At 41.2% G+C, this 25,444-nt stretch overlaps 1 protein-coding gene across 2 annotated transcripts; it reads right to left on the bottom strand.

Annotated features, from left to right (window-relative positions):
- Positions 1 to 55: 55 nt before the first annotated feature.
- Positions 56 to 24,851, bottom strand: LOC128737439 (dnaJ homolog subfamily C member 16). 2 transcript variants are annotated; one of them, XM_053832078.1, is made up of 6 exons: positions 24,423 to 24,851; positions 22,962 to 24,333; positions 2,079 to 2,310; positions 1,842 to 2,016; positions 1,538 to 1,778; positions 56 to 1,461 (listed from the first exon to the last, which is right to left on the bottom strand). In XM_053832078.1, the coding sequence occupies exons 1-6, from the start codon at positions 24,686 to 24,688 to the stop codon at positions 1,228 to 1,230; spliced, it is 2,520 nt and encodes an 839-aa protein (XP_053688053.1). In that variant the 5' UTR covers positions 24,689 to 24,851; the 3' UTR covers positions 56 to 1,227. The 2 variants fall into 2 exon arrangements, with proteins under 2 accessions (XP_053688053.1, XP_053688060.1); XM_053832085.1 differs by having other exon boundaries at positions 1,538 to 1,742.
- Positions 24,852 to 25,444: the final 593 nt, after the last annotated feature.

Genomic DNA, 25,444 nt, shown 5'->3' with positions numbered 1-25,444 from the left:
AATTTTCTTTCGTGTAGTAGCAAAAAACATTCCAAAGCCAACCATTCGTGTGAAAGTTACCCAAATTGTCACCGGAAAGTGTTTGTGTGTTGTGTGAAGGTTTTTTCTTTATTTTAAATGTTGTTCGCGTTTACCTAACAGAGCTTCTCGGCGAGCTTATCGAAGCCTTCCGTCGGGGCAACCCTTTTCTAGTGTGTAGTGATCTTTATCTAGCACTATTCGTTCGTGGCGTATACGCAAATCAAACGCTGCTCGAGCCTAGCCTAGTTACATAGTAGTTTCCTGGATTTCAAAAGTTCGATTAGTTTTAAAAATTTCATACGCGTCGTAAACAAGCATCCCGAGCGGCTATGGGGCATCTCCTGTTTAGTTTAATACTAATTCATTCACACCGTTCTGTTTGGTGATTGGTTGAGTTCCGCAGTTTTCCCTTCTGGCTCCTTCATGTGCCCGGACAGATATTGGCAGCTACATTACATTAGATCGGAGTGAAACTTTCGCTAGATGGAACTACCGGAAATGCAGTCAAGTGCAGTCTTCGATTTTTGTCTGTCTTCATACTTCTTTTTTCTTCTATCGTTTATTGTGACTTCTCGCGTGGCGTGACAGGCGCGAAGGGAAAACGTTTCATTTCTTTTTTTTTACCCCGTGAAAGCTATCTGTTTCGTGAAACGAAAGTTCATAGGAAATTGGTTCTAATTTTGTTTTATACTCGGATATTCTAGCTTGCTTATATTCTAGACTCAAACTATTTTACTATATTATAGGTAATCAAGATGAATATTCCTATTTTTTGGGAAACATTAACATTGTTTCCCCCTTCTGCCAGTATTTCTATAGGTTAAATTTGACTAGATCAGTTATCTCCACTACCGACTGACTGACTGACTGACTGACTGACTTTGCTTGTTAGCGAAATTAGCTGTAAATTCAACAATTATTAATCTGAAGTCGATCAAATAAATTACTTACCCTGATAACAGATATATTACTAGATTTAAACTGTAAAAAGTGTCATTAGAAAATAGAAAACAGATAAAACGAGGAAAATTTATCGAGCAAACTGCATGCTGCGCTGCTCGTGTCTTTCGGCAAATCTCAGAACAATACAAAACTTGTCGACCCTTCGACTGCATCTTCGGACCTCTCTTCTTTGGCTTCATCAAACTAATAACTGCAATCACTTCACAAAGGTTCTGTCAAAAACTGTCTGTTGTTGTGGAAAGTTTACTTCGAAGTGAAGTCCGGCCAATAGTTGATACAGTACCGATGGGTGGTACCCTCAAACAGCCGGTCCAACCAGTTGGGCAAACCGTCCAGGAGGTTCTCCTCCAGCAAAATCTTTGGCTCCGATATGTCCGATGTGCTCGCTTCCGAGTCGGAACTATCCAGCCCCAGGAAGGCACCGGCTTCCGGGTCGGATGGCAGGGTACTCAGCTGTCGGGTCATCTTCATCATGCGCTGTATGTACCAGTTTGGAGATAAGGAAAACATAACTTTAAAGGAAAATCACCAAATTTAGCCACTAATCACTTACCTTCGCGCCCCGATTGGACTCCGGATGTTTAGCGTGGTACATGCAGAAATACTTCCGGTGCCCGTTGAGTGCAATCACCGTGCCGATGCAGTTGCGTGGGTTGATTTTCATCTCGCGCGATTCGGACAGCGAGAGGCGCAACAGTTCGGCATACCAGCCGATTCCCTTTTCGATCAACATATGGGCGAACATTAGTGTTTTGTTCCTGGAAGAATCGGAATCGGAAGAATCGGAACCGAGACTGTGTGTTTATAAAATATCACTAAATACTGGTAGTTCACGCTCTGCAAATTTGCACACTTACTTCCGGTAGGGCCATACGGCTTTGTGAAAAGCCGGAATCAGCTTGTTGCGCGACTGCATATCCGTCAGCAGGACGATGGTGCGACAACCGGGCTTCAGCAACCGTACCAATCCGTTGTACTTTTCCGCCCGCAGCTCGTGCAGGCGCAGCTCCGGAACGTAGTTGGTGGTTTTACCTGTCGCGAAAAATTTGTCAGATGAAGCAATTCAAAGCAGTTAACTTTAGTTTTTACGGTACCATTTTTCCCATCTGCACTCTTGCTTTGCTTCTTCTGGATGTTTTCCTCTTCAATGCGTACCAGATAGGACATCAGATAGCCGGCGGCCAGTATGAAAGCAACCGTTCCCATAACGGATAGTGCCGGCAAAATGTGCTCCTGGCCTAGGTTTTCCGTCATGTACTCGAACGCCAGCAGGACCTTGTTCAGGATGCGAATGACCAGTCCTTGGGCATGCTCGTCCAGCAGGTCCTGAAATTCGAACGAAATTGTAGGTTTAAGTGCAATTAGGGATACTCCATCAAAAACGCTGTTAATTAGCTCCAATAGTTTCCCAAAAGAATGTGACTAGGAGTCAGGGTTTTGGTAATTTTCCCTCTGTATAAGGATCCTTCGCAGTAGATTTAACAGACCAGACAAATCTTTCCCAAGGCCCTCCCATATATGGAGTCTTGTAGGAGGATTGTTGCGTTCCGACGTTATCGTACCAATGTTGTGTGCACAAAATGGGAGGCTGGGAGGTAGCGCGATCATTGGTGAGCCGGTTGGTGTCACGAGCCTTGCGAACTTGAAGGAAACAGTTTTATAGTTGGTCATGACGGTCTTCTGTAGAAAAATCGCTACTCGATGCTTCGATGGGAGAATGATAGAATACCGGAAAACCGTAAGAAGGATGCTTTGCGGCGGCGATCCATTGTCTCAAGAAACTAGCGTCATCAACAGTTGACTTCAGCGTTCGATAAAGAAAGAGCTTTCGGATCTTACATTCTGTAGTTCTATTCTGCCTGATCGAGTGGTTGAATGCAGCAACCCAAGGGCCTCCCCCCCCCAAGGGCCTGACCCCCACCAAGGGTTGCTACCTCTAGGGGGCGCCAAAAACAGCCTGAACCTCAGTACTCTCAGGCACTCTCAAGTGGAGTGAAGTACAGGATGAAGACAGCTGTACGAATTATGTATGCGAGTGGTGTGGTCACAAAGCTGTTCCTGAAACTGAAGGAGGGGTAATATCTGATTCAGGTCCAGAGTCTTGTCCAAAATATAATGAAAAATGTAATCCAAAATTAGGTTTAAAATATAAGTCAAATTTGTTCCAAAATTTGTTACAAAATCTGGAATAAAATTTGATAAAAAATGTCCACAATCTAGTCCGGGTCCTGTTCAAAATCTGATCCAAAATCTTGTTGTAGTTTAAAACAAGTCGAAAATACGGTCAAGATCCGGAACTATAGTTCAAAGCATGATCCAAAATCTAGTTGGTGATTTAAAAGCAGATCAAAAAACGATGACCCAAAATACGCTCCAGGTCCCAAATCTGGCCCACAAACTGTTCGAAAATATGGTTCAAAATTTGGTTTACAACTTGGTCCCGTTCCAGAATCTGGTCCGAGATTTGGTCCAACAATTAATCCAAAATCAAATTCGTCCAGGTCCAAAGTTTGGTCCAGGACGAAAATCTAGTTTTGGCCCAAAATCTGATCCAAAATCTAATGGGTATGAAATGGGGAAGGCAAATGAGGAAGCGTCCAACATTGCTCCAGCCATCCCAAGCCCCTACCTAGTGCCTCCACGTGGCCTTTCCCGGTAATGCTCTTCTGAGTACCCAAGCTAGGAGGTGCGATGCTGGGTGGTTTCCGGCTGCCTGATCTCGAAACTGCGGGTTTGGATGACAGCTGAGCCACACGACCTTGTTAGTAGGTAAGCTTAACATAAGTTATTTTAATGATTTGTTTCGTTTTAGCTCATGGAGCAAGCACCTCCTACTCTACAGTGAAAACTCGGGCCGAAGAAAGTTTAGATAGTGCTCATGGATACCAGAAGAAAAATTAAATTAATAATGGAAGCACTCATGTAAACTCAAATGATGCAACTCTATTCCAATCGAAGGACTGCTGGTGAGATTGTTCTATTTTTGTCCATATATCTTTATATCATATAATGTATATAAAGTATAAAGTATCATATAACTCATATCTTATTACATTGCCATATACCATCATTATCGTAAAGGGGAAGGAGCATCAGGGTATCGGATGAATCGAAGACTGGATGAGGGATGTGGTAGACAGCCCAAGCCATATAAGATCGGAGAGGATTTTGACGCGCCCTTCTAGCACACAAATCATCATTGCAAGATAAGTTTGCAAGGCGAAGTTATGTATCGAGAAACCGGAAGTCTATGCTGGAAGGAGTGCCTTACATTCCCGTGGAATCATATAAGCTTAGAGATCCACCCAACTCCTTTTGGTCCTTCACGAGCAGGATTGTCATAAAAGTTGCTAGGTAGATAAATTCGATTCTGCAGTAATTCTACTTGCATACAATGGGAAACCCTTGAGGTGATGGTGGCTAACCCCATACATACATACATACATATTTAAAAAGCCAGGAGTAACCGTTTCCAGGGTCTTTGCTTAGTAAAGTGGAGGAGCACCTCTTGTAAATCTCTAAACTTTCCGTTACATCCATCTTCCACGCAGAGCAGTTGTTTACTACTTTTGCGTTGTCAATGGTCAGCGGATGGTTGTCATTGAAGATATGCTCAGCCACTTTTGATCTAAAATGGCGTTTTAGACCCTTCTCGGCATCTCTTGATGCTTCTATTACCTCTGCCAAGTGTTCTTTAGTACGTGTTTCCAGATTCCTTCTAGTCTGGCCGATGTCAACCTTTTCGCAATGTGGGCAACTGATTTCATAAATCCCGGATTTTCTGTGTTGTTCAATCGGGTGTTTAGTTGATCCCAACTTATTTTTGAGCTGGAATCGCCACCATCTTTTTGGGAGCACCTTGTTTTGTTCCAGCTTTCTTCCAATGTTAGTTATGAGCAGCTCACACAGGAACGGTGATAATGGATTGCCCATCGGTGCACCTTTCAATTGTTTGTAATAATTGCCTCTAAATGTAAAGTAGTTCTCCTCCACACACAAACGTGTCAACTTTAAATAACCTCCCACCTTTTTTCTCCATGCGTTGTCCTCAGGTTGTTTCAATAGCCAGTCTTCCAAGAGGCCTATCGACTCTTTCACGTGGGCGCTTGGGAATAAGGCCGTAACACCGAAAGAGATCATTATGTCGTCTTCTGCTAGTTCTCCCGATGTTTTTAGGTGCTCGACGAGCTCTCGTGTGCTGCTGACAGAACGACTCGGGAATTTTATTGGCATTCTTTGGAACTCGGTTACCAACCACTTGGCAATCTTTTCCGTGGGTGATCCGTTTGCCGTGGTTATTTCCCGCATTAACGCATTGACGATTAACTCGTTTAACTATTTCGGGTAGTGGGTCGTTCCTTTGCTGTCTATATGGGCCGTTGTTTATTTAATCTTGCATCTGTTTATCGTAGTCCTCCTTGTCCATCATAACCACCTTGTTTCCTTTGTCTGCCTTTACGTAGTATACTGGTTTTTCTTTCAGTTCCTTGACGATGCGAACTTCAGGGTTCCTCTTCTTTTGATGATGATTCTCTTTGATGACCTCGGCGACCGTTGTTCTGGCGTGGTTTATTTGGGAGGGTTGAAGATCACAGATGCTAACTGCTGTTTGTTTCCATGTCGACGGTAGTGTTCTCGATGTTTGGTGTCGTTGTTACTGCGTAGTTTAGTCCCATGTTTAGTCCCACACATAAATCACGTAACCTTAAGCTCCTATAAAAACTGGAAAATTGCTTTGGCTAATTTAGTTCGAAAACAGACACTGAGGAAGCCTGCAAGTCGTAGGCGAAATACGTATCTGTCAAGAATAAAACATACATAGTAGAATTAAATTGGATCAGTTTTCTTTTTATTTAATTTCAGGGTTTCGTTTTTTACTAAGACGCTCCAAAAACTTCAGTAAAGTAAGTGAGATTAATGCTGTTATAAAATAAATAAATAAAATAATTATTTCTAAATAGCCGAACCACGTTATTGTAAACCGGTAAAAAAACGAGGCAATATTGGTCAGAAACGGTGTGTAGAAAAGTGAGTATTGGCAAATCGTTGTAAGTAATACCTTGATTATATTTTAGCAAATTCTTAGAGAAATACATTTGCAGTTTGAGCTGCCCATAAGAAGCTGCTACAAAACTTGGCTAATTCGATTCCGAACAACCGTATTAATCTGCGCCAAGCCTTGGTGGTTGACTATTGGTGGACTCACTTCATGAGAAATTCCAGATGAGACCGGATCGGAAATCGTTAGGTTTGAATAAACAGCTTCGACAGAGCAAATGTGATCGTTAATGCTAATCGGATCCGCCTAACGGTCGGGTGAAAGGTCAATAACTCCGATGCTCATTGTTTGAACGGCCAACCTTACTCTTACTCATTGTTGTTCGAGTGAGTTGCAAATGATAATGGGATCAATGGAAGCACTTCGCCTTGTAGAAACCGCAATCAATACTCCGCTGCCACGTGATTTGTTGCTATTGTATGAGCTCCGATCACAGCGGAATACCGGCACATTCACACCAAACAACTGCGCAGAATAGAATTTCTCATCGAGCCATGTTTCAGCGAGGACGATGCTGTCAGCATTCGATTTCGCCATAGCAATGAAAAATTCGTCGATTTTAGCGCGTAATCCTCGCATGTTTTGATAATAAACCGACAGGCGTTCTTTCAACGAGGTCGGAGCAACTGGCCAAACGGTGAAGAAGCACTTAGCCAAAACGGACATTTTTATGCGGTAGCATCAGTCGAAACCGGTCATGTCTTTACAACAGGCATCTTTCTGGTGAAGCGCGACGGTCGTGATCATAATGGATGATCAGTATACTGCCGTGAATCGCATAACAGTCCCATTAATATAGGAAACTCCATAGAAAACGGGACTGTTATGCGATTCACGGTAGTATACTATAGGATCGTTGCATCCCCGTAATTGTCCTGTGCTCTAATAACCGGCTGCGAAGACTATCGATAAAGAAGGGTCAAGTCCTAGAGGCATTAGGCCGTATGAATAAAAGAGTTAGAGCAAACGCTCCCACATTTATACAGGAAAAGCAAAGCAAACTGTTTTATTCATACGGCTTATTTTTAAGCGGCGTTGATAAGCGTAATGCCACGGTAATCACAGACGATCGAGCCGCTCGCCCGTTCAGTAGCTGGAGCAAGACACTCTTTCCATTTACAGTCGATATTTGTATAAAGCGGATAATTGGGACCGCGTTATAAGAAGCGCGTTATACAAGTACACGTAGCATATGGATATTAAGTTAATTGGGGCTATACCCGAATTTTACGAAATTTTGAATCAACACGACCATGGTTCCTTTGGGAAAGATGTCAAGTATATATTTTTCCATCTTACAGATGCTTGGTGAGACAGAAAAAATCCCCTCTTGGTCTTCCAGATCGTCCGGAACCAGGCTTGGCATACACTTTTCGCTTTGATTTTGCTCTTTCGATTACTGCTCCTCAGCCAAGCAGAATTTCAGAAAGTGATATATGGGGCATTTGTAGAGCTTGTAATTATCTATAACTAGCTGACCCGACAAACTTCGTATTGCCACAAATTAACCTGTGTTGTACATAAATCATGAATCTCGGATGATCTTTGTCACAATCTCGAGTTTTGCAAGCCCAGTGGGCGGCGCTTCCGACGGCGGGTCACCGGCAACACTCGCGACCGTCTCGTCCTGAATGATCTAGTGTTACTATAGATAGTTTTTGTGGTCTTGTATTGACTAATGTTTTATGGAAGAGTCTCGAATTTCTCGAGTTCGATTAGTTTTTGAGTTTCGCAAAAATTTCTGTTTTATTTGTATGAGAGTACACAGGGGTGAGAGGTCTCTAACTATCGTAAAATAAATTCAAGACTCCAAAATCTCCCACATGCCAAATTTGGTTCCATTTGCTTGATTAGTTCTCAAGTTATAAGGAAATTTGAATTTCATTTGTATGGGAGCTCCCCTCTTAAAAGGGGAAGGGGTCGTAATTCACTATAGAAAAAATTTCTGCCATCTAAAACTCCCACATGCCAAATTTGGTTCCATTTGATTGATTAGTTCTCGAGTTATGAGGAAATTTGTTTTTCATTTGTATAGGAGCCTCCCCCTCTTAAAGTGGGGAAATCCATAGAAAAAAGCCCCCTCTCTTAAAAAGGTAAGGGGTCCTAATTCATCATAGAAAAAATGGTTGCCTCCAAAAACACCCACATGCCAAATATGGTTCCATTTGCTTGATTAGTTCTCGAATTATGAGGAAATTTGTATTTCATTTGTGTAGAAGCACCCCCTCTTAAAGTTGGGAGGGGTCCTAATTCACCTTAGAAAATATTTTTGCCTCCAGAAACTTCCACATGCCAAATTTGGTTCTATTTGCTTGATTAGTTCTCGAGTTATGAGGAAATTTGAATTTCATTTGTATAGGAGCCCCCCCTCCTAAAGTGGGTAGGGGTCCCAATTCATCATAGAAAAAATTTTTGTCTCCAAAAACACCCACGTGCCAAATTTGGTTCCATTTGCTTGATTAGTTCTCGAGTTATGAGGAAATTTGTATTTCGTTTGTATAGGAGCCCCCCCCTTCTAAAGTGGGGAGGGGTTCTAATTCACCATAGAAAATATTCATGCCCTAGAAAACTTTCACATGCCAAATTTGGTTCCATTTGCTTGATTAATTCTCGAGTTATGAGGAAATTTGCATTTCATTTGTATAGGAGCCCCCCTTCCTAAAGTGGAGAGGGGTCCCAATTCATCATAGAAAAAATTTTTGTCTCCAAAAACACCCACGTGCCAAATTTTGTTCCATTTGCTTGATTAGTTCTCGAGTTATGAGGAAATTTGTATTTCGTTTGTATAGGAGCCCCCCTCTTAAAGTGGGGAGGGGTCCTTATTCACCATAGAAAATATTCTTGCCCTCGAAAACTTTCGCATGCCAAATTTTGTTCCATTTGCTTGATTAGTTCTTCAGTTATGAGGAAATTTGTATTTCATGTGTATAGGATCCCCCCCTCCTAAAACGGGGAGGGGTCCCAATTCATCATAGAAAAAATTTTTGTCTCCAAAAACACCCACATGCCAAATTTGGTTCCATTTGCTTAATTACTTCTCGAGTTATGAGGAAAATTGTGTTTCTTTGGTACAGGAGCCCCTCCTCTTAAAGTGGGGAGGGGTCCTAATTTACTATAGAAAATATTCTTGCCCTCGAAAACCTTGACATGCCAAATTTGGTTCCATTTGCTTGATTAGTTTTCGAGTTATGAGGAAATTTGTATGGAAGCCCCCCCTTTTAAAGAGGAGAGGAGTTATAATTCCCCTTATAAAGAGGGGAGGGGTCTCAATTTACCATAGAATAAATTCTTGTCACCGAAAACACCCACCTGCCAAATTTTGTTCTATTTGCTTGATTAGTTGTCGAGTTATGCAGAAATTTGTGTTTCATTTGGATGGGAGCCCCCCCTCTTAGTGGGGGGAGGGGTTTCTAACCATCACTAAAACCTTTCCTGGCCCCAGAAAACATCTACATGCATATTTTCATGCCGATTGGTTCAGTAGTTTTCGATTCTATAAGGAACATACGGACAGACAGACAGACAGACAGACAGACAGAAATCCTTCTTTATAGGTATAGATAATGCTGAAGCAAGTGAAGTTGTATCTTTAGTATTGACGGCGCTGTTGGGCAGCAATGCCGTTGGTAGCAAAAAGAGCGCTCTTTTTGCTACCAAGAGGGTAGCAGCCTTATAGCGCCATAAATACAAAATGCACAGTAATGCTTACTTCAGCAATATTGAAGATAATAATAAATTCTACAAATGCCCCATACATCACTTTTTCAAATTTTGCTTAGCTGAGATGCAGTAATCAAAAGAGCAAAATCGAGGCGAAAAGTGTATGCCAAGCCTGTCCGGAACATTCGCTAGCGATAACTCAAGAATTTTCGGATATTTCACTGCCACACTAAGCCACTTTTTAAATTTTTAAATCTATAATGAACCTTACATTAAAGTACACTGGTAAGTAGTTTCCTGACGTTTCCTGTACTACGGCGTAATGGAATAAGAGAGTGCGATGATGTTGTAACAAGCCTTTTATAGCATTAATTATATCGTGGTCGTCGATCAGTTTCAGTGCAGTGGAGTCGAAATTATTCGATACATAGGTGGCGAATTTGATCTGCATTCAGCGAACCGGTTGAAGAGTAACATTCTATCGCGGATAAGCGACCATTCGCTAAATTTTCATTTCTGTGAAGTCTTCTCATAGCTTCAAAATTCTTTTTAAAGTCCCTATGGCTTATTATTTGGCGTAATATAAGTAAAGTAAGCAACCCGTGCTATTGAGAAGCCATCATGCGATTCTCCGACAAATCCGGAACATCCGTAAAAGATGTCAACAAGCGAAAATTGTTCTTTGAGTTCGGAATTATATTCATTCAACCTTGAATTGAAAAATGTGAAATAGGAATAAAAAGTATAAGGGTCCATGCCTAGTGGCACGGGCGCAGGCTTGAAGTAGGACTACGAATGTAGCGCAATTTTTCTCCCAATGCTAAAGCCGGTGATTTTTGTATGAATTTCATATATAGATGCTCAAGTTGCGCATTAAAGAATTGTGTTCTTTCATGTGAGAAATTCATAATTTCAACTCTTCAGCTAATTTATATGGTGGACCTGAAAAGGTCCGTTCATTAATCTCTAATTCTCAAATTTCTGACTCGTAGTGTCCATTGTCAACTTTCGTCCTTCAGATGGGCTTAGTGATGTCCGTTAATCGTTCGATTAATTCAACTAATCGAATAACACAAGGAATATTCGAATAATTTTTAATCGAATAATGCCAGCACGAGTAGTTGAATTAATCGAATAGTTCAATCAGTACGTATAATCCCCGAATAATGCTCGGTAATCGTTCATAATCGCTCGATTAATCGAATTATGCAAAGAAATATGCGAATATTTCTAATCGAAGACCACTAGATCTTTCCAGTTATGTGTGTATTGGTGCATGAAATGAGGCAAACAACAACAGTAAACAAAAGAGATGCATTCCTTTGTCACCAAGGTACAGAATGAGTTTCGTCTTCCGCTGGCTTAAATACCAGCAAATTTTCAAAATATGTGCTTGAATTTGGAACAGGATGAAAAATTTGACCGAAATATGTGCTCTGCAGTGTGGCAAACGGAGAAACACAACTAGTAATCGCTATTTTTCGGTTTGTTCCTCCAGCATCAGCTGTTCCCTAAAATGAGGTAAACATCATGTATATACACGCGTATTTCGTGTTCGCTAGTGTGGGTGCTTGAGCTGTCAGAAAGCTCTCTAGCACGAATAGTTGAATTAATCGATTAGTGCAGACAAGGCTCACCGATTAATCGGTAATCGAATAATTGAAAATTTCGGACATCACTATTCCCACCAATTTAAACCCTTTGCTTCCGCGACCAAACTTTGGGTTTTCTAGCATATTTAATATTCTATTATAGCAGCTTATTGTCAATTGCAAGTAAAATTGTACCATCCAAAGTGCGATATCGCTCATAAAGTGCTATTTTGCATTAAATCGTTTCGATCTTCGGCGCCCTTTTTCGTTATCTTCCAAGCAATAAGTGCGCCGAAGAGACCGAAACGATTTAAGCTAAAATAGTACTTTTATGAGCGATTGCGCACTTATTGATTGGACAATTTTCCTTGCAATTGACAATAATAGATTGATGTTTCGAATCCAACACGGTCGGCGTAATTTCCACTCCACACCAAACAATAATCGGCTGCTGCCGAGTTTTACCACCTTTGCCGCGTCCGGATCCGGACAGGGAGATAAAATCGTAACTCTCGTTATTATTTGTAACCCAAACAACGTGAAAATGATGCCGTTCGCAAAATCAATTCAACTGCTTCATATACTTATTCAGTAGTTCTTAAAAGAAGTGATTGTTTTCTACCAGCTGTTAATTATACAAATCGAAGAAATTTACTGCTTGGCAGCAGCTTTTTTCGGACCGCATTCTCCGTTAGAACTTCTTTTGGCTTTGGAGTTTTCGAAGCCTTTGCTATGGTCTTTATTGACTTAGTAATCTTGCTTCTCGCTAGCAAGTTTGATAGGCGAACGAAGCGGAAGCGCCAGTTCTTTATTTGGACCAGCTTTCTCTTGTTGAAAACTAACTTCAAAGCCTTTTTCACGAATGTGTCCAACTTTGAAACGTCACAATTGTAGCTGGCGGCGATATACTTCTAGACGGCTTGCAACGAAGATCCGTTGACTCTTCGGTTTATTGGCGTCTCGCTTAGTGAATTTGGATGTCTTCGTTGCCTTATTCCGGGGAAGAACAGCTGAAGCTCAACGATTTTCGAGCGGATTCTATAGAGCGTAAATTAAATACACTCAAACTTTGATTCAAAGGGAATTTAATCCACAGCTCTTCTCCTATATATTTCTGTCATCCGTGTTAGGGAAGCATTGGCGTGGGAAGGCAAGATTAAAGCAACGTCATGAGTTAGAAGACCGCATGGTGAGTCACCACATATTTATCGTTTTATAGATCAAATCAGAAGAAATTCTTCATGATTTAAAGAATCAGCGACATTTGGAAATTTAAGTAAAGAAATTTAGTATGCAGAAAATTTTAATCTCTTCATAAACAAATTCGTTCGTCCTAAAAAGGACGTGTTGTGGTAAATTATGTGGTTGAAAATCCGGCCAGCAGAATGGCTTGAATGTTTGAAACAACACCTCCCAAAGCAATGGTGACAATGGTTACCGGACAGAGCATTTTCCATTGATTCAAGCTCTTCCGCTCCCGCAACCAAATATTCTAATACAGCTGATAATAGATCAATGCTCCTGTACCAACACGTTCAGCGCACTCTACACCAAACAATGATCCGCTACTGCTGCTGCCGCTGCGCTGCGTTTTACCAGTTTGCCGAGTCCAGTGAGGGAAATCGCAACTCTCTGCTGTCTGTTCTGCTTCTGCACCGTACCAATGCCAATACAAAAATGATGCCGTTCGCCGACTTACTTCTGATTATATACCAGAGCAAATGGCAGCAAGTTGTAACAAAGGCGGATCAACGTAGGGCAGAGAATCATAGACACGAAAGAAAGGCGGTACAACGAAACCGTACTCCGGTCCGTACATTGTTTGAACACAGGGATGGCACGGCAACGAGCATGGCAGACGTGCACTCACAGTTGTGTTTGTCTTAATACAGTTTAAACATGTAATTTCTGACGGGCTCATACTTCGAACGCTCATACTAAACTGCTAACATCACTTTAAAATGTGAGAAAAATCAATTTAACTGCTTCGTATACTTTTTATTCAGTAGTTCTTAAAAGAACTGATTGTTTTCTACCAGATATTAGTAATGCAAATCAAGGAAATTTACATCTAGGCAACAGTTTTTTTCGGGCACCTTCTCCGCTGGAACGACTTCCTTTGACTCTGGGGCTTTCGGTGCCTTTTGCTACGGTTTTCATTGGCTTAGTAGATTTTTGTTCGGGGCACCCGCATATTTACTCCAGTAGTACAGCTTTAATCGGAGCCGCCTTTGCAGCAGTTAGCAAAGATATTGTCAACCTTGAACAAATCGGAAGCGCCTGTTCTTTTTGTTTGGACCAGCTTTTCGACAGCTAATTTCAAAACCTTTTTCACGAATGTGTCCAACCTTGGAACGTCACAATTGTGGCTAGCGGCGATTTACTTCTAACGGCTTGCAGCGAGGATCCATTGATTTTACTGGGTATTGATAGCAGCAAAAACCATATCGTTCGCTGGCGGGCGAGTCGGTGGCTTCTTCGGATTGTTGGCGTCTTGCTTGGTGAATTTGAATGTCTTCGATGCCTTATTCCGAGCAAGCAACACCCACTGAAGCTCAACAATTTTCGAGCGGATTCTATAGAGCGTAAATTAAATACAATCAAAACCCATAGCGCATCTCGTATATATTTCTGTCATCTGTGCTAGGGAAGCATTGGCGTGGGAAGGCAAAAACATGAAAATAATGAAATAATGAATATAGTCTAATATTTTCTCAATTATTAAACGTCTGTTTGGGAAACATGGAATCTATTGTATTGTTATGGATTTTTTGAAAAATTTTCAAACGATTGATACCAATATCTCTAGAATCTGTTGACGGATGACTGAGTTATAGGCGTGCAAACCATGACCACTTTTCGTTACATGTTCCCTTTTCGTTTTTCTAAAGTGCACCCCAATATAGAAATCAAAGAAGTAGTCCTACTTCAAAATTCAGCGGTTTATGACTCAACCTGCCCACTATGAAATGCATCGAAAGATCCGATATTAAATAATTAAAATTGATGATTAAGGGCATCGAACTGCTTATCGCGTTGACGAAAGCAACAAAGTTTTCGTAGCCTGTTCGGTCTTACAAGAAGCCCCATTCTGAATTGTCCAGGAAAAGGTGAAACTTTTCTCTCATTTTTTCTCAGGCAAAACCCATAAAAATATTAGATACCGTCAATGCGGATTACGGAATAGCCATGGCTAACTACGATAGTTAGATTTCTGTTAAAATTTTCCCAAAAAAGCACAATACCTGGTAAACTGTACTACCGGTAACATAGTAAATGTTACTTACAATACTTACAAATCTAATAGCAAATATCTCAACTTTTGTATAATTTTGTATTAGATTTGTAAGTATAGTAAATGTTACCGGTAGTTCAGTTTACTATACCAAATCTATCAAATTACACTAGCAAAATTGGCAATTTCAACAAACTTGCGAAATGACCTTTGTCAGTGAACATTTGCAGTATTTGCATAATTTCTGTTTCTAAATCCGAAATGTTCAATGTTCAAATGTTCTTTTTCAAATTGTAACGCGGACTTCAGCATGAATTTTCACTTATTGTTCACTTTGACGGCAAATCCTAATTTTCCAGTGAACGTTTTAGCGACCATGTCGAGTCGTGAGCGGCCTATTTAGTTGAGGATTGCTGATATTCCATTTCATTTTGATCTGTTACAAATCAAATACATTTGCATTTCCAGTGACCAATTTCAAGTAAGCTTTGAATTTTCTCCCGGTAAACCATCCAATGGCCAAATTGACTCAGAAATAGTCGAAATATACTTCTTGTGTAGTCAAATTACACTAAAAATTCACGATATATTCTGAATTTTCCGGAGGAGCACCTTACTTCCTAAGAGGAGCACCTTCCTAAGGTTACTTATTTATTACTTTTTTTTTTAAATTGTATCAATTACCCGACCTTAGTTACTACAAAAATATTTTACCAATTTTAACCAACTTTACCAATACGAAAATTTCAACGGATGTTCCGGAACCTCCAGCAGGCCAACCCGCAACTTTGTGGTTTCTGTATAACACTTAGAGAGTCAACTATTATATGCCCTACAACTTCTTAAAAGACACCACGGTCGTATTTGTTCAAAATCGCTTAAAATTCGAGTTTAGCCCCAATAACCTCAATATCCATATGCTACGTGTATTTGTTATGCGCGGAAAACCTCGTTATAGAAATATCGTGGTACCCGCGCTATAGAAATCCGCGTTATACAAATCTCTATTGTATTTCTTTGGCAGTCAGGGATGGTCCGATCACTTTGAGTCAATTTTGTCTCATTTGACAGTACCGTCTCAGCCGAGCAAAATTTGACAAAGTTCTTATGTTTACTTGTTGCTATGGTATCATACCAGCAACACAGACTGCGATTACAGAGGCGACAAGGCACTTGAAAACCGCTAAATCTTGAATCAAAGCACAGAGAACCATTCTAAACAAAGGTAATTCTATACTTTGATTCAAAATTTAGCGGTTCTTGAGTGCCTTGTCACCTCTGTAATCTATAGTCACTGTAGCTACGATAGATTCGAGATTTACAATGTCCAACCGCCCGCTCAAACCGACAATCTTAAGTTTTATATCAGCAATTTGAGCCGGGTAGCTCGTAGAGGCTTTGTGAATAAATCTGCCAGCTGATCACAGGTTCCGATAGGCTTGATATCCAGAGTACCATTTAACACTAGATCCCTGCTAAAGTGATGTTTCACATCAATATGTTTTATCACTACCGGGGTCCTAGGGCATTCGCAGGGATCGAAAAATACCTAGACGTTCATCAAATGATCTGACGCTCCGGAATCTAGTTTGAAGTGTACCATCCTTTCGTCGGATTTTGTTACATCATTACGACTCACCATGAAGCTGACCGCGTTTTGCTTTAGAATGACTTTGACTCACTTTGCTACATTTGTGAAATTTTCCCTTGAATTTGCCACTACGCTGGCTTCGTGCAAATGCCGCCGAGTTCTCTTCAGCTGAATCTTGCACTCGATCAGCACGTTTCTGCGCTTCAGTCAGGAGTCTTTGTTTCACCACAACCAACGTAAGATTCTCCTCCTTCATATTTTCGAGCATCGTAACTACCGTGTTACACGAATCTGGCGATGTCAGGAATAACTGTGCCACGAGATCTCCATAAGCAGCCTGTTCGGCCCAGCCGTCTTCAACTGCCTCACCAAGTTATTAAAGGCCAAAGTATGCGGTCGCATTGGGTCCCCTTCTTTGATTCGCAGTCGTCCAATTTGCTTTCTCAGTAGCGTTTGGTTAGCCACCGACTTTTTCGAGAAAACTTCGCACAGACTTGAACACATTTCTTTTACGGTGCGCTAATTCCGGACTACTGGCAGAATTTCATCAGCCAGGAATCCAACAATCAAACTCTTCGCCTTTTGGTCCGCATCTAGAAATACCTTTTTCTCTGCTTCCGCTGCAGGACTTGTAACACTAACATCGCGTCTAGAAACATCTGGACCCGAAAACTCCAATTCTCAAAACCTAATCCACCGGAATATTGGGGTATTCCGTGCGCAGTTTCCTTCGGGGTGCCCATAACCTCTTATATTTACTTGTTGCTGTAATATCAGCTTTTACCACCCCTCGTCAGCTAGAGCTAGTACTGGAATAGCCAGTTTCGAGAGAGTAAAATGTGTTGTTCATTTTCGAACAGCTAAGAATTAGCTGTCGGTATAAAAAGAATAAACGGAACGTTTATGTTCGATTTCTTGTTTCTGAAGTGAAGACTAGTAGACTTGTTTGCTTTACCGAGAAGGTCCGAATTCCGCGAGTGTTAAGTATTCAAAAGTGGCGTACGAGGTGGAGATTTTACCCGTACAGTTTTTTTTCGGTCACCGTGAGTGAAATAAAAGAATATAACGTGTGTGCGCAGCGGAGAAGTGATTTTTTCTTTAGGCGGATTTTGCCTATAGGTAATTGTTTTCCATTTTGTTCTGCTGAACAAAATAGGCTGTTATAGATTCGGACTTTATTTTACGCTTTTGGAACGCCATCATTTGTTTTGTTCCATTAAACAAAGCGACCTTTGTTTCTTTGTTTATTAAACAAAGGTGCAAACAAACATTTATTGTCACACAGTTGACTTATTGTCTTGTTTACCTTTTGTCATCTTTTACCAGGCAGTACGGCAGGTTTTTGCTGGTGTTTCGGTTTGCCTGTGTATACATCGACAGAAAGAGGATTTCGCTTTTCCCGTGGATATTTGCCGAATGGTTTTGAGCAACAAATCGTCGGTTTTTTAAAGCGATCACTGGAGGATTTGGATTTGGCGGACATTTTTAACAACGATATAACGAACGGAATTGTTGCGGTTGGTTTTTTTTGTCATCGGTTGCTGGTTGCTTTCAAGATTTTGTGTGCTGCTGCTGTTGCTTTGCTGAACTCGACCAAGTGAGACGCTGGACCTGTGGTAGAAGGATTTACCGGAAACTGGTTAGCTGTTGTAATTTCAAGTGCATATTTTACAATGCCTCTGATAGGCTCGATGGAATCGTACGTGCCAGGAACTATTTCCTTTGCACAGTACGTTGAGCAAATTGAGTGGGTTTTTAAATGCAACAAAATTCCCGAAACCGATAAAAAAACGTATTTTCTGGCTCTGTGTGGAGTCGAAACGTACAGTGAATTAAAACTATTGCACCCGGGCATAGATTTAGATACGAAATCCTATGAAGAAATCATAGAATCTTTAAAAAAACGTTTTGACAAGGTTGATACTGATATGTTTCAACGATATAAGTTCTACAATATGATGCAAGCGGAAAGTGAGTTAGCTGAGGATTTTATTTTGAAGGTAAAACTGCAAGCGGAAAGCTGTATGTTTGGGGCTTTCAAGGAAACAGCTATCAGGGACAAGCTGGTCATGGGTGTGTTTGATAAGCATGTTCAGCAACGTCTTTTGGAGGAAGAAGATCTAACCTTAGCCAAAACCGAGAAAACTATAGTAAATAAAGAGGTAGCTGGAGTAAGAACCAGAATGCTTGGTGATAATAGGCTGACGGTTGTAGCTAATTTAGAGAATAGAGGCAGAAAGATTTACAGATCGTCGCATAATCCGAGAGGTCGTGGAAAGTTTAGAAGTAAGAGTAGGAGTCTAAGCCGGAGTAGAAGCCGATCTTTCTCTGGGAAACGGAACTATTTTTGCAATTATTGCAAGAAAGATGGACATACTAAAAAGTACTGTTTTGAAATGAAGCGGAAGAAGAGGTTGCAGGTTAAATTTGTAACTGATTCTCCAGTGAAAATAGCTAGTCGTCCCGACTATTTTAAACGGCTTAGGGAGGATATGCGAACGAGTGAATCTGAAACGGAAGAAGAAAAATGCATGAAAATTTCTACAATCAAAAGAATTAGCGAACCTTGCATGATAGACTCATTTATTGAAGGATATAAAGTGGCTATGGAAGTGGATAGCGGATCGGCAGTTAGCGTCATTGATGAACATACGTATTTTAAGAATTTAAATCATGTACCTCTTTTGCCATATAAGAATAATTTGGTTGTAGTTGATGGGGCGCGTTTGGAAGTATTGGGAGTAGTTTTTGTATCAGTGCATGTAAACGGTAAACGTGAAGACAACCAGGAAATAATTATTTTAAAGAACAAAAAAAATTCACGTACTATTTTACCACTTTTCGGTCGCAAATGGCTTGATACGTTTTTCCCAGAATGGCGAAATACTTTTATACCTTGCGCTAGGCTCAACCATACATCGGTATCGGAAAAGACGATTGGCAATACGATGGACGAAATCAAAAGTAAGTTTGGGCATATTTTTAGAAAAAGCTTTTCTGATCCGATAGTTGGCTATGAGGGTGATTTGATTCTTAAGGAAGACCGACCAATTTTCAGAAAGGCATATGAAGTACCATTAAGGTTAAGGCAGAAGGTGATAGAACATCTTGATTCCCTCGAGAAGGATGGGGTTATTACGCCTATAGAAGTAAGCGAATGGGCTTCACCGGTAGTGGTGGTGGTCAAGAAAGATCAGGATATAAGGCTGGTCATCGATTGTCGTGTTTCTATTAACAAACTTATATTGCCGAATACATACCCACTTCCAGTGGCTCAGGATTTATTCGCTTCTCTTGCCAATGCCAAAGTTTTTTGCTCTTTAGACCTTGCTGGTGCTTACACTCAATTGAAGTTGTCCAATAGATCACGAAAATTTATGGTGATAAATACCTTGAAGGGTCTTTACACCTACAATAGGCTACCACAAGGAGCAACTTCAAGTGCGTCAATTTTTCAAAAAGTTATGGATCAAATTTTGAAAGGGCTTTCAGCGGTTTTTTGTTATTTGGATGATGTTCTTATAGCGGGAACTGATTATATAGACTGCAAAAATAAGCTTTTATTGGTTTTAGAACGTTTATCTAAAGCCAACATTAAAGTTAATTTCAAAAAGTGCAAATTTTTTGTTGATAGTTTGCCTTATCTGGGGCACATCATTACTGATAAAGGGTTAAAACCTTGCTCGCAGAAGATGGAAACTATTCGTGACGCTAAACCGCCACGAAATGTTTCAGAATTAAAGGCATTCCTCGGATTATTGAATTTCTACGGCAAATTTATATCACATTTATCAGCCCGCATCAGTTGTTTGTACAATTTGCTAAAGAAGGACGTCAAATTTGTTTGGTCTAACGAATGTGATCGAGTTTTCAATGAGTGTAAACGTTATTTATTAAACTCAAATCTGCTGGAGTTTTTTGATCCGGCTAAACCGATAATTGTAGTGTCAGATGCTTGCAGCTATGGTTTAGGAGGTGTAATAGCACATGAAATCGATGGAGTGGAAAAACCTATTAGCTTCACATCGTTCTCTTTGAACAAGGCACAGCAATCTTACCCTATACTTCACCTTGAGGCTTTAGCACTGGTCAGAACTATCAAAAAGTTTCATAAATTTCTGTATGGAAAGCCATTTAAAGTATATACTGACCACAAGCCTCTATTGGGAATCTTTGGCAAAGAGGGGAAGAATACCATGTACGTAACCCGATTACAAAGGTACGTTTTGGAGCTGTCAATTTACGACTTTGAAATCCTTTATAGACCCTCAACAAAAATGGGCAATGCCGACTTTTGTTCGAGATTTCCGCTGCCTCAGGAAGTACCAAAGTCTCTACAAAGAGAGTACATCAAAAGTTTGAACCTTACGCAGGACTTCCCTATGGATTACCATATGATAGCTAAAGAAACAGGGAAAGACAGTTTTCTGCAACAAATCAAACAATTTTTAGCTGAGGGATGGCCTCACAGATTGGAACGTAGATTTAAAGATGTACATGCTCACTACCAGGACTTGGAAGAGATAGATGGGTGTCTTCTATTTCAGGATAGAGTAATTATACCAGCGGTGCTTCAGAAAGACATTCTTAAACTGCTTCATAAAAATCACAGTGGTATCACCAAAATTAAGCAGATGGCACGAAGAAGTGTATATTGGTTCGGTCTCAACAACGACATTGAAAGCTTTGTAAAGAATTGCCGAGTCTGTAGTCACATGGCAATAGTTCCGAAACCTACAAAATCTCTATTTTGGGTCCCTACGACACGACCTTTCAGTCGCATTCACGCGGACTTTTTCTATTTTCAGCAAAAAGTATATTTAGTAATCATTGACAGTTTTTCCAAGTGGCTGGAATTAGAATTTATGCAAAATGGAACGGATTGCAACAAGGTTATTAAAAAGTTTACCGGTCTTTTTGCTAGGTTTGGCTTGCCAGACGTAGTAGTCACAGACGGTGGTCCTCCGTTCAACTCCATTGCTTTCATTAAATTTCTTCAACGTCAAGGTATAAAGGTTTTGAAATCTCCGCCGTACAACCCACAAAGCAACGGGCAGGCAGAACGGATGGTTCGACTTGTTAAGGAAGTATTCAAAAAGTTCCTGTTGGATCCTGAAATTAAATCACTGGATATTGAGGATAAAATTAATTATTTTCTTTTTAACTATAGAAATACCTGCTTGGGGTTGACTGGTCAATTTCCTTCAGAAAGAGTTTTCACTTTTAAGCCAAAAACTATCCTAGATTTAGTTAATCCAAAGATGGATTATAAGAAAAACTTGAATAGGTCAATGCATGATGGAAACCTAACTACTATGAGTACTAATGCTAAAGTACCTGACCCTTTTATGAAACTGACTACTGGAGATAATATACTCTATAAGAACCATAACCCTACTGACATACGAAGATGGATTAATGCAAAATTTATTAAACAAATTTCTTCTAATGTTTTCCAGGTCTCACTCGGAGGTCGGCTTGTATCAGCGCATAGGCAACAATTAAAGTTGACAAGCCAACAGAAGCAACATTTCAAGAAAATTATTTTCGATCACCCTCAACGTTTGGGTAAGCGCAGGAGAGAATCTTACGAGGAAGAGGATGAAGATTTCTACGGGTTCGCCGCGGACTCATTCCTTTTTGGTGATATTGAATCGCCAGTTGGTTTTGAAGCAGCAGAGCCTGAGGATGTTAATCGAGAAGCAGAGGAACATCGTCATCCAACAGCCAATGCTGAATTAGTATCGCTGAGGCGTTCGAATCGCAGGAAAAAGCCTAGAATGTACGAAGATTATGTTTGCTATTAATTTTGTTATCAGTATATTAATTATTCTCGAAATTGTTAAAAAATTGTTTAATCATGATAGGATTAGAATTCATAAGATATATTAGTTTCGAAGAGCTAACATATTCATGTTGTTCTTTACTAAAAGGGGGAAGAATTGTAATATCAGCTTTTACCACCCCTCGTCAGCTAGAGCTAGTACTGGAATAGCCAGTTTCGAGAGAGTAAAATGTGTTGTTCATTTTCGAACAGCTAAGAATTAGCTGTCGGTATAAAAAGAATAAACGGAACGTTTATGTTCGATTTCTTGTTTCTGAAGTGAAGACTAGTAGACTTGTTTGCTTTACCGAGAAGGTCCGAATTCCGCGAGTGTTAAGTATTCAAAAGTTGCTATGGTGTCATAACAGCAACGCTGGCTACGATGGATCCGAGATTTACAATGGGCAACAAAATTTATATATGGGACATTTGTAGAACTAATTATTATCTGCAATTTTGCTGAATAAAGTTTTACTGTATCTTTCGTTGTTCCGGAGCAGCAGTGTCAGTACCTCATTAGACCAAGCAACTATACCATGTCCTTATTTCGTTACTGTTGTCCATGTCGAATGTTTCGAGTCGAATTTTCCTGACTGTTCGCAGTAGGTTTGCTTGGGTAGGTTGTTTTGCTAGGGCCATGCTGCCGAGTCTAGTGATGGGGTTACCATGTTAGCTTTAGTGCCGAGACACCAAGTTTCTTATTTCAACCACCCGGATTCCGGATCAAACGTTGTCATGAGCTGCTCCTCACATGGAGTACAGACGCTTACTAGGTTGAGGAAGCGTCAATCCATCTGGAACCGCCCCTAACCCGAGAACAGACGCTCCTGACTGAGAAGGCTATTCCTACTACTTGCTGTTAAGAGACTGAAAACCACCGTTGGGTCTATTTTATACTTGCAGGTACGCAAAGCCCCGTTGTTACGAATTATCCAGCCGTTTACCAACCATAATACATAAGATACAGTTGCACAAAGAGCAGAACAACCCTGTCTACAGGGAAAAATAATACTTACCTTCACCTCCGCCTCGTAGCTCAACGCTTCCGTCGACCGCAGCAAACGCTGAATCGCTCCGTCCAGCTTCTGCTTGGTGTTGTTGTAGATCAACTCGTGCGTTTCGTTCTCCACGCCGCTTTTATCCGTCGACTGCTGCAGGGTAGCCTCGTGTACCCACTCGTACTTGATGTGTTTGGTATCGCGCCGCCAAATGATTACCACTTTCAGCATAGTTTCCTCCACCTTACCGTGTTCCGCCAGAGCATCAATGAATTCGGTTTGCTTTTCCTGATAAATGTAAGCAAACCGCACCCGATCCGGACTGTAACCGGACTCCAACGCAATTCTTCTCATAGCGTTACGAGCCTCATCGTGCATGGCCGTATTCTCGGTCACCAAAACCACGCACAACCGCTTGCGCGGTCGATTCCACTCCGCCGGACAGACCCCTTCCAACATCGATTGCGAAGATAAACGCGGCAGTGCTAAGAACTTGTTAACGGAGATGATGTTGGTCAGGGTCGATGTCGGTATGTCTGACATCGAAATCGAAGCCACCGGTCGGCTGGCATCCTCGTTGAAGATAAGCAACGAATCCAGTGAAGGATGCAACTTAAAACGTTCCTGTATTTGCTTGCTCTTTTCGGACGTCAGCTGAACGAAACCGAACGCTACCCGTTCCCGGAAGTGGAAAGCCGTGATAAGATAGCGTAAACGTGGCTGCATGCGAGGCTCTATCACTAGCGCACGCACTCGATTGTCCGCCCAACCCTGGAGGAACGAATCGATCGAACTGTCGTCGACTACGGGCAGCAATTTGTAAGGCAACTTTTGTCTGATAAATTCCACTACCCGCTGGGTATTGTAAACGCTCTCCTTATACACATAATTGTGTCCATCCAGTACCATAATCACGCAGGGAAGCGAATGAACGCCAACCTTCCGTACGAGTTGATTCTCATGACCCGCATTTATAGTGGCAAACGTCACCCCATACGGTTCCAGCGTATCGATCATCTTCTTAAACGAATTTGCCGCTTTCATGCAGGAAAAACACCAATCCGAATAGAACATCAGAATCTGCGGAGTGTGGTGACTCTTCGGAACGATGTTCGTCTCGTAATATTTCGAAGTGATGGACAGTTTGTGGAACAAGCTGATGTCCTGATCGTGGAAGTTAAAATTGTGACCAAAAAACTGCTCGAACGGATCCGGGAAGCGTCCATAGCTGCTGTAATCCGGCCGTTCCTTGTACAGATAGGCATCCTCGTTGGTGATCCCATGCAGATCGTACGCCTTCCGTCGTTCAGCATCCGACAGCAGCTCGTAGGCCTGCTTTATCTCTACAAACTTAGTTTCCGCCTCCGGATGATCCGATTTATCCGGATGCCTGTGAGAACAAAAAAAAAACCCAAAAAAACTCATCACCTTCATACGCACAGAAAATAATCGATTTTTTCTTCACTAGCACACCCTTACCATTCTTTGGCCAGTTGTTTATAAGCTCGACGGATGTCCTGTAGATTGGCGTGCTTTTGCACTCCCAGGATTTTGTACGGATCGGTTCCGGCAGCTGCCGCTACCTGTCCGGCCAACAGTACAAGCAACAACGAACAAACGGCAGTCAACAGCCAGTAGTTATTCGCACGGCTGCGACTGCTACTGCAGCTGCTGCTGTTTTTGCTCTTATTGACATATCCCTTCCTTTCAGGGCAAAATTTGACCACCATCGGAATCAATCGCATCTTGCACGAGCACTGCTTTCCGTCTGACCGCGGTTTTTCGCCTCACTTGCACTACAGAAGCAGCATTCAAATTCAGTTCGATGGTCGGGAATAGTGGTTCAGATTTTTAACCAGTGTTTTAACTACTTTTTTCGCGATTTTAGATCGGGAGAAAAAATTTCACTGCCATTTATCTTGCAAGAACTGACGAGGAAAAAAAAAGATTTTTGACAGTTCTGGCTCTCTGTCAAAGAATGTTCTTGCTGTGCCCTTTGGAAACCTTTGCTGAGGATTGTGATACAAAGGATATCCGTTTAGGTCAAAATAAATATATTATTAAATTTGTAAATGATTTAAATAAGTAATTTTAATTGAAATACACTTAGGAACTAGGTTAGGAATCCCGAAAAAAATACTTACTCACCTACTTATGTGTCCATGTCGTTCCGCTGAACGAAAAGATGAAATCAAAAATCACCACTGCCGACGGCTACCTGCCATAGCTTTTACTTGTCGGCAGAACCAGCTTCTCGTCTACAACCCGAATGTCGTTGGGTAAGCTGCGTCGCCATGAGCCTCTGGGTCTGCCTCTTCTAAGCAGTTCTTGCGGATTCCAGTCGAGTGCTTCTCTGCAGATCTCATTCGCTCCTTTCCTCAAGGCGTGTTCGATCCACTACTACCTATATGTTCAAGAATTTCTGTGAGACCCGCTGCCTCGGGAGTTCTCGGAGAGGCTTGCGGAGAGGTCATCTAACTTGCTCTGCATATCATTTCGGC

Source organism: Sabethes cyaneus, chromosome 1 (assembly GCF_943734655.1).
Source record: "Sabethes cyaneus chromosome 1, idSabCyanKW18_F2, whole genome shotgun sequence".
NCBI lineage: Eukaryota > Metazoa > Arthropoda > Insecta > Diptera > Culicidae > Sabethes > Sabethes cyaneus.
This window is presented reverse-complemented; position numbering and strand designations above follow the sequence as displayed.